Source organism: Conger conger, chromosome 5 (assembly GCF_963514075.1).
Source record: "Conger conger chromosome 5, fConCon1.1, whole genome shotgun sequence".
Taxonomy (NCBI): domain Eukaryota; kingdom Metazoa; phylum Chordata; class Actinopteri; order Anguilliformes; family Congridae; genus Conger; species Conger conger.
Genome location: NC_083764.1, coordinates 2,521,976 through 2,531,975, shown reverse-complemented (window position 1 = coordinate 2,531,975; position 10,000 = coordinate 2,521,976). Strand labels below are relative to the sequence as shown.

General features: G+C 50.8%; 1 protein-coding gene across 1 annotated transcript in view; it reads left to right on the top strand.

Moving 5' to 3' along the window:
- kcnk3a (potassium channel, subfamily K, member 3a) overlaps positions 1-9,475 on the top strand; it is a 42,522-nt gene extending 33,047 nt beyond the window's left edge. Inside the window, exon 2 of the mRNA XM_061243103.1 lies at positions 6,857-9,475. Within this exon, the coding sequence (XP_061099087.1) occupies positions 6,857-7,749 (893 nt within the window). The 3' untranslated portion in view covers positions 7,750-9,475. The remainder of the gene's footprint in view (positions 1-6,856) is intronic.
- The last annotated feature ends 525 nt before the right edge of the window (positions 9,476-10,000 follow it).

Below are 10,000 nucleotides of genomic sequence, written 5' to 3'. Positions count from 1 at the left end.
AAAGCCAAAAACTAGATTGTTACTGATGTCACCAGCCTGTGCTTACAGGCTTTTGCATTGAATTATTATTCATTTATTTATTATTATTGCTCTTGTTTTTAACAACAACAAAAAAATTCTATGTAAAATTAACTCTGATAAAGTCGGCTCAATTTCAGCGCCGCAGCCTCCCTGTGGTCCCTGACTGGCTCATATTCTGTCATTTCAGTTTATTTAACTCTGGGTATTGCGCTGCGTACTGCGGAATAATGTCCTTTTGAGACACGAGTTCTTCAATTTGGGACTCGTGAACTCATAAAGGAAACATAGGTTTTTTACTTTACAGTGTTGTGGACTGAACCGGAACTTCGGTACAAAAGAAAGCACTCACGAGGATTCACGCCTCGATCGTTCGAGCGAGACGCCCCGTTTGGATTTGTCCAGAACACGCGCTCCGCGCGGCGCGGAACGCTGGGCTCCGGGACGGCGATAGAGTGCGACGCGTAGCCTGCGGTACCAAACCAGCTCCCCGCTACATGTGTCGGCCTCTCTCCGAGCGGAGGGCAGAGTGGCTCTGACTCACCGCCTCAAATTTCAACAGCGTCCTTGGCCGCCCCCTCGCACCCGTCAGAAGCGCAAAAGTGGCTCTAATACAGAGAGCCAGATCGCAGTTTGGTGCGTCGTCACGGCTAATAAAACGCAATCAACCGGGGGAGAGACGCCACGGCAACGGGGAACACGCTTTGAATTGAGCCGTTTTAAATGTTAAGTGTTTTACATTCTGGGTACTGGGTGGATCCATACCATTTTACGCCCGTTTGAGGGGGTTAAGCTACAGCGTGCGTTCAGCCAGATTCAAAAGGCAGAGACGTTTTCCAGGTTTGTATATTTGTACGAAATGTATCGCACCAGCCATTGTACCGAAGTAAAAACAGTGTCTGTTCCTTCTCCCGTGTCAAAACACAGCCTAATTGTTTACTGTGATGTGGTTGTTTTTGTCCCGTATCTGAGAAGAAAGGTGAATTATGGTGAGATATAGCAGGATCAGATTTCCATGTGTAGCACACGATGTTCCGTGTGGACTAGATTGGAGTGTAACTTGCTTACTGGATAACATTTATCAGACGCTCTTATGCGGAGTGACGTACAGTGCAGTGCACGTGCAGCCATGTTTCCCCACTGCAGTTCTGTTCATTGACTGGACTGGATGGGTTTGAAATAAACTGCAACAAGAGTGTACGTACATGTACGTACGTACGTCAAACGTACATGAGACTGAGACTTTAGCTAAGTGCATAACTGGGAGCATTGATGCAATACAGAATGGCTGTTAAACACCCAGTAGCTGTTCGTACAGTGAGATATACACATCAATAATCTTTCAATCTAAATTCTGCAGCTTGCTGAACAGATTTAAATGGCACTGCAGGTGCTTAGCATGTTGCACCGGTCCAGGACTGGTCCATCAGCCATAACCCAAACTCATTTCCATTCAGTGACCTAAAGACCTGGCCGTGCTCCAGTACCGGAGCGGACCGGCTCACTTTACACAGCCGTCACAAAACTGAGGAACGAACCAGCAGGCCGACCAGCCCTGCAGCACCCCTGCACTCGAAGGGTTTAGAAAACTTTCAGAAATGGATCTGGGGATGAGACTCATCCACTCAAGCTCTTCACTCACTGTTAGGGAAACCGCCATTTTGTTTTGCGCGCCACGATTCTCATCTTGACTCCGTAAACACGCTGTCCTGGTCTGCTGTTCTGGTTTTGATGTTCTGGTTCTGCTGTTCTGGTCTGCTGTTCTGGTTCTGCTGTTCTGGTTCTGATGTGGTCCAGGCTTGAGAATCGGCGCACTCACACCGCAGAGAGCAGAAACCCTTCAGAAGCACATCCCTCCCGCGGGCTGAACGCACGTGTCTGCGGGTCTGTAGGTCTGCAGGTCTGTAGGTGCGGAGCAGGAGAAGGTCATTCGAGGAGAACGGTGTGTGCGCAGGAGTGCGGCTGTGTGTTCTCACACGGCCAGAGCGTCCTGGAAAAACAACAACTCTCCTGTCACAAAATGGCCGCCACAGAGAACCCTATCCCCACGAAGGCTCTTCAGCGAAGGGTGCTTGCGTCTGCACTTCAGCAAGCACTGCTGTTGTTGCGCGATGGAAACAACACTTTGAAATTGAAATTTCCCTTTTTGTTTTTGTAAAAAACAGAACACTTTGCCGGTCTCCCCATCATGTCTTGGCAAACCCTGCAATAAAATATCCAAACAGTTACAAAACGGACTCCCGTGTGGCTCAGTCATCAAAGACTCACTGAGAGAAGGTTCTGGGTCCGGTTACCAGGCCGTGGACCCTTCTACATGGATGTGCGTGGCGAGTCTTTGCTGGGTTTGCATGTTCTGCCTGTGCTTGTGTGGCCACTCAATTGCCCCCCATGCATTACGTTACGTTACATTACGTTACGTTACATTACATTACATTACATTATTGGCATTTGGCAGACGCTCTTATCCAGAGCGATGTACAGTTGATTAGACTAAGCAGGAGCAATGCAGGTTTAAGGGCCTTGCTCAAGGGCCCAACGGCTGTGCAGATCTTATAGTGGCTACACCTGGATTAGAACCACCGACCTTGGGTGTCCCAGTCAGTTACCTTAACCACTACGCTACAGGCCGCCCATGCCTAGACAGATGTATACCAGGTCAGGTCCAGTTTTAGCCCCAGAGCTGGTCCCCAGGCTCTGCACTGCTCATAAGTGACTCAGATGGGGCAAATGCAGAGGACACATTACCCCACGGGGTGTGTAAGTGTGAGTACTTAACTTGGAGTGGCAAAGTGTGAGTACTTAACTTGGAGTGGCTCAGTCAGTAAGCGTGTTCACCTCCAGTGCAGCGACACAGCGGGGTTAATATGGTAAGGAGCACCTCAGGTTACCGTGGCGTTGGTTACCGTGGCGTTGGTAACCACGGCGATAGTTCCCCGGAGACGCCCCGGGCAGACGCTCCGCCAGCCGCAGTCGGGCGGGGACACGCCTCTCCTCCGAGCGCCTCCTGCCCCCAGCGCCTCCTGCCCCCAGCGCCTCCCGCCGCGTCTCTCTGCCTAAACGCCGTTATTGTTCCTTTTGTGCGACTCCTTTCCTTTTCCGGATGGTTCTGTGAGCGCCGTGCGTGTAAACGCAGTGCGAGTTGTGCGGGGCGTGGGGCGGAGAGCGGGCCCTGGCTCACAGGTGTGTCCGGACAGGGCCTGTGTTTGAGTGGGGGGACACCTGGTGGGCAGGGAGGGGAGGAGCAGCAGGGCAGGGGGGCCTTCCTAATTGGGGAGGGGGAAAACACAAAAAAGACCTTGAACAGCATGTCTGTAATCTGAGTGCCATTCTGTCGCTCATGTGTGCACAACTCAATTAAGCCCTGCTCATCACTGGAGCATAGTGACTATGGCAACCAGGCTCAAAGAGGGGTCAGCAATTTTAGCGTACGCTGCAGCCTACTATTTTTCAAGTGCATCTGAAATGTGTTTGTATATATTGTAGGCCCATACGCGGTTAATTATTTCTCTAAAACCGCAATAATCCTCTCTTCATAATTTCGATAAAATGTACATATTTGTGTGAGTACCGGTGGTAAATCCGCAGTCGCGCTGTTGTTATTTCGGCTATAAGAGGACCGCGATGCACGTGCTTCAGCCGCGTGTTATTTCGGCTATAAGAGGACCGCCGATGCGCGTGTTTCAGCCGCGTGTTATTTCGGCTATAAGAGGACCGCCGATGCGCCTGTTTCAGCCGCGTGCTTCAGCCGCGTGCAAACGCAGAGCAACTCACGACTGTCACGAATCGGCCCGCGGTTCATCCGACAGTAAAAGCGCGCCAAGACATCGCCGATAGAAAGAGCGAGGGCGCCTCGGCCAAACCGAGGCTATTTTTAGCCGGATCCGTTAACGCTACAGTAAGTTGCGCTGCAGTAAGCAAGACGCGCGGAAGAGCTGTGATAATGAAAAGCGTCCTCCAGCACATCCAGGCGCGTCGTTCTGCGCGCTGTCGGCATTTTTCAAATATTGGGACACAGCTCGAGACACGCCATACAAAAGGAACTCTTCTGAGAGCGACACAATTATGTATATGTAATATTATATCACATAATGGCTTTTCAGAACCCTCTAGCGGACCGAAACACACAATCAGTTCCAATCCCCAGGAACCAGGCCAGGCGTATTAGTTTTGCCGTCTCCTTCACACCTGAACTCCCAGTACTGCCCAGCACAGCTCAGTGTGCTCAGTGTGAGTGTGTGTGAAGGTTAATGTGTGCTGGAAGGGTTCATGAAAACAACCTCCTTAGGGCCCAACCAACACAGTCCCGCCCAAAAGATTCACAGAAAAGGGGCGATGACATCACAACATTCCATATTCTGTGAATCGGCCATAATTAAAGTAGCAGGTGGGATCTTTTTGGTTTTTTTCTGAAAAAACATTGGTTTAGTGATCCACTGTGTAGTCAGCCGCCATTTTGTTTTCCTTTTGGCTGAAAGGCCATTGGTCGACTGCCGGGGGCCGAGACCTAAAATGGAGGCTCAGGCTGGATGTTCTGGATCAGCTTTGGATGTTCTGACACTTTTATAAATGCTGTTGAAGGCAGCCCGGAAATGAATTGACCAAAGTCAATTCTGACATCGCATCCCAAGCAGGAGAAGCACGGCCCCCCTTACCCGGGCGATAGCCCCCTGTCTCAGTCAGAGTTCAGCTTCTTCCTCCTCAGCCCGTGAAGATAGAGCCATCACATCTGCTCTCTGCTCCCAATCCGCAAGGCACCAATTACGCTGCGTCCCACGAGGACGCGGGGGACTCGGGCGGAAGCGTGACGCCAGATTCAGAGACCAGACCGGAGCTCCCCGCAGCGCTGAGCCAGCTGCCACTCACGCGCTCCGGCTCCAGCCCCGCCCACAGACGCGCGCGAACACGCACCCCGTCTCCCGCCGGCGAGGCGTGGTCACAGAGCCAGATGTCTGATCTCGGGCACAGGTCAGAGGTCAGCGGTTCAAGACTTAAAACCGCGTTTTACATTTCTAACCAGTGAGGAGCTATAACTATGGTGTCATCAAGCGAGCTGCTAAGCTTTGGTGGTCCAATAGGAACAAGCCTGTTAGTTTGGCGGTCCAATAGGAACAGACCTGCTCAGCTTGGTGGTCCAATAGGAACAAGCCTGTTAGTTTGGCGGTCCAATAGGAACAGGCCTGCTGTGGTTTCTAGACCTCTCTACACCACAGATACCATCAGCCTGCTGAGATAAACACCAGCGATCCCAGCCAATAGGAATCACCGCTGCTCAGAGTGACATCACTGTTTGAGGGTTTTTCTCCCCAGTTTTCTTTTACCTCCTGTACTTGTTATTTTGGGGCGTTTGCCCTTTCCCTCCTTGCTCTTCTGCTCCTCTGTGCAGCCTGTGTGTGACAGTCTGTAAAAAGAGCCAGCCGATACAAATTAAAGAGCAGACTCTGCAGCGATGTTCACACACACGCTGTAGCCTGAAAGTCTCTGCACCAGACCAGCCAAAATCTGGACTGCAACACCGTGGGATCAGACGTGGGTTAAACCTTCAGTGAAGAGCACTAAAAGTGATCGCACTTTATAGAGTGCGTTTTACTGCCTCACCTGCCTTCTGAATCATGAGGTTTAGGACTCAGGCATCAAAGACATGAAGCCTGTTATCACTGTGAGCTTTTGTAAAGAGGTGCCTTTTTATTGTTGAGATAAATGGTATGCAAATTGCACCTCAACGAACACCAAGATACAATAAGTGACTGAGCAAGCTTTTACGACTGTGTGTGTGTGTGTGTGCAGGTGTGTGTGTGTGCGTGTGTGTGTGTGTGCAGGTGTGTGTGTGTGTGTGTGTGCGTGCGTGTGTGTGTGTGTATGCAGGTGTGTGTGTGTGTGTGTGCAGGTGTGTGCGCGTGTGTGTGTGTGTGCAGGTGTGTGTGTGTGTGTGTATGCAGGTGTGTGTGTGTGTGCAGGTGTGAGTGTATGTGTGTGTGCAGGTGTGAGTGTGTGTGTGTGTGTGCAGGTGTGTGTGTGTGTATGTGTGTGTGTGTGTGTGTAATGTGTGCAGGTGTGTGTGTGTGTGTGTGTGTGTGTGCAGGTGTGAGTGTGTGTATGTGTGTGTGTGTGCAGGTGCATGTATATAATGTGATAAATAGATAATGCTACTCGGGCTCATTATAATATACAGTCTTCCGTTTGCCTACTTAAGACGCTGATAAGATAGTGGGTTATTCCAGTCCCAGGTATATTTGGATTGAGTGAGTCCCATCCCTGTTAACCTACCCGCTAACCGCTAACCGCAAGCTTCTAAGCAGTTCCATACTCTACAAAAGGAGCAGGAACGCACACAACGGCAGGAGCCGCGCCAGGGCTGTGTCTCACATGCGTAGCAAAATGCGCGGTCAGGAATGTGTAACGGCGCAGAAACGTGTGCTGCAGTCCCACGCGCCTCCACCAGAGGCGCTGAAGGTAAACAGGATGTTAAAAACTGTACAGCCAGCAACTACAAACGAAGAAGCAATCCTTTTTTGCCCCAATGTCACCCACTCCAACCAGATCAGCCCAGGCTGCCACGGGCAGCCTATAGCCTCCGAGCTGAAAGAAGCAGGCAAATGGGCGCGTGGTATATAAAGCAAACAGGCGCGTAGTATATAAAGCAAACGGGCGCGTGGTATATAAAGCAAATGGGCGCGTGGCATATAAAGCAAACGGGCGCGTGGTATATAAAGCAAAGAGCTTTCGTATGTTCTGAGTCTGCATTCATGTTTCTGTTCCTCTGGTGGAGGCCTAAGAATAAAAACAAATGACGCTGCCATTGACTGACCCCCCCCCCCCCCCCCTCTCTGCCCCCCCGCAGGGTATGGGCACGCGGCCCCCAGCACAGACAGCGGTAAGGTGTTCTGCATGTTCTACGCCCTGCTGGGCATCCCGCTGACGCTGGTGATGTTCCAGAGCCTGGGCGAGCGCATCAACACACTGGTGCGCTACCTGCTCCACCGGCTGAAGAAGGCGCTGGGCCTGCGCCGGACCGAGGTGTCCATGGCCAACATGGTGGCCATCGGGTTCTTCTCCTGCGTGGGCACGCTGTGCGTGGGCGCCGGGGCCTTCTCCGCCTACGAGACCTGGACCTTCTTCCAGGCCTTCTACTACTGCTTCATCACGCTCACCACCATCGGCTTCGGCGACTACGTGGCCCTGCAGAAGGACGAGGCGCTGCAGAACCACCCGCGCTACGTGGCCTTCAGCTTCATCTACATCCTGACGGGCCTGACGGTGATCGGCGCCTTCCTCAACCTGGTGGTGCTGCGCTTCATGACCATGAACGCCGAGGACGAGAAGCGCGACGCGGAGCAGAGGGCCCTGCTGTCGCGCAACGGGCAGGCCGGGGGCGCGGGGGCCGTCCCGCCGCGCCGGGGGGGGGACCCCGGCTCCTTCGGCTCCTCGGGGGCCGGCAGCGGCGGCGGGAGGGGCCTGAGGAACGTCTACGCCGAGGTCATGCACTTCCAGTCCATGTGCTCCTGCCTGTGGTACAAGAGCCGGGAGAAGCTGCAGTACTCCATCCCCATGATCATCCCGCGGGACCTGTCCACCTCCGACACCTGTGTGGAGCACAGCGAGGCGTACAGCGACCCCCACTCCAACGGCTGCGTCTGCAGCCTGCAGCGCCGCTCCGCCATCAGCTCCGTCTCCACCGGCCTGCACAGCCTCGCCGCCGTCCGGCCGCCCACCAAGAGACGCTGCTCCTTCTAGAGGCCCGGAGGACTTACTGCGCCCTTACTGTAGACTCTCCACAGCAACGGCTAGTGGCCAGGAGGACTTTTTTTTCCCCCTTTTCTTCCTCTATGTTCTTGAGAGGACAACAACATTAAACCAACCACAGCACTTGCTAGTGGCCAGGAGGACTTTTTTTTCCCTTTTCTTTCTTCCTCTGTGTTTGAGAGGACACTACAGTAAACTAACCACAGTGCCACCTAGCAGGCCGGAGGACTCACTGCACTCTCCCGCTTCCCTCCATTTGGTGGGGGAAGCTCATGGCCAGGGCGACTCTACTCCCCCTCTCTCTGCCTCGGTGGTCTTGAGAGGACGACAATAGTAAACCAAACACAGCACCGCCTAGAGGGCCGGAGGACTCACTGTGCTCTTTTTCTCTCCTCAGGTGCTTGGAGGACTAACTACACTTAGACCAAACTGTGGCACTGTCCTAGACTAAATATCCGTCAAATCTGTCGGGGGTTTGTCTTAAGATTTATTTTTTAATTGTCTGCTTCTTGGGTAATAAATACACTCATTGGTGAACTCATAGGCTACAATACTTACATATCATTGTCCTAAGCATGTATGACATTGTTATGTGGCATTATGACATTTGTCTATGAGCTGTAATAGGCTGCCGTTACTGGCTATGACAGGTGTCATGGCATGCTTATGACACTGTTATGCAGCCTTGCAGTTATACTATTTCTTTTTTTACATTCTTCCTGATGTTAATAGTATATATAGCATAGAGTATCTGATTTATCTTTTGATAGAGGGGGTTTTCTGAGAGGCAAAAAGATATCTAATGTTTAATATTCTCCTGATGGATCTGAGAGAAATGTATATAAAGTTATATTAGAATCCCCATTCTTGGGATTGTTTCTTTTGAGTTTTACAGATGAAGCATGTTTCCCACCGTAAATAACATGAGGGACTGGAGAGGAAAACTGTACATACATGTCATTTTTATATTTACGGCTGCTGGTGTCAGGAAGACCATATTTTTACACTTAAGAGATTGAAACCAGTTATTGTTTCTGTCACTGACGTTCAGGGTCATTTTACCCCCCACCACCCCACCACCCCCACCCCAACACAACACACACACACACACACACACACACACGTTTGCCCCACTCAATAATCCCACCATTTTGTACAAAGTTCTGTCATTATCATTCTAACTCTCAATTTTCCCATACCAGAATATGTGTTTTAATGTTTTTATGACAGCGCATATGTGCTATGGTTTTACTGAGCGCGTTCAGCTGGAGTTCATGTACATTCAACCCGTCTCACTGCTGCACTTTAGAATGCTGTACTGTGTGTTTTAGGGCATTGGTGACCGTACAATACTGGCATCTAACTGCCATGGCTAAATATACTTTGTTTCTTTATGAAAAATTGGTTTGCTTTGAAATAAACGTGTGGAGGTTTATTCGTTTATGATTTTAGTCTGATGCAGCACTCAAAGGAGAGGAGCTGGGTGAATTTCCATAAGAATTCCACTTTCATTTTCAGAAATATGAATTTTGACAAGAGCCATAACTGACAAATCAGGAAGTGCAAAGTCCAGGTCAGGTCCAGGTCAGCCGGAAGTGCACGGGAGCCGGCCTGGGAATCTGTGATCCGTTTCGTTCCATCACAATTCTAAAAACTGAGAAAATAAGTATTGTACGGTTTGGTTGTGAGTTGAATTATTTATTGTTGAATTTATGAATCTGCCACCAATAAACCAAATTTCCAATGAAGACAAATCAAAGTGCAGTCTGTCGTTATTGTACCTCATTGTGCTCTTTTCAGTTTTTAACACAAACAAAAAATATAACTGCAGAGAACAGCAGAGATTAATAATTAATCTGAAGCTCCAACAGAAGCTGACATCAGACGACTGTGAAGCACATCCATTTACAGAGAGAGAGAGAGAGAGAAGGAGGGATGGAGAGAGATGGAGGGGGGATGGAGAGAGAGGGAAGAGAGAGAGAGAGGAGGGAGAGAGGAGGGATAGAGAGAGAGGGAGAGAGAGAAGGAGGGAAAGAGAGGGAGAGAGAGAGAGAGATAAGGAGGGAAAGAGAGGGAGAGAGAGGGAGAGAGAGAAGGAGGGAAAGAGGGACAGAGAGAGGGAGGGGTAAGGAGGGAAAGAGAGGGAGAGAGAGAGGGAGAGATAAGGAGGGAGAGAGAGGGAAGAGGGATGGAGAGAGGGAGAGACAGGGAGAGGGAGGGAGAGAGAGAGGAAGGGGGAGAC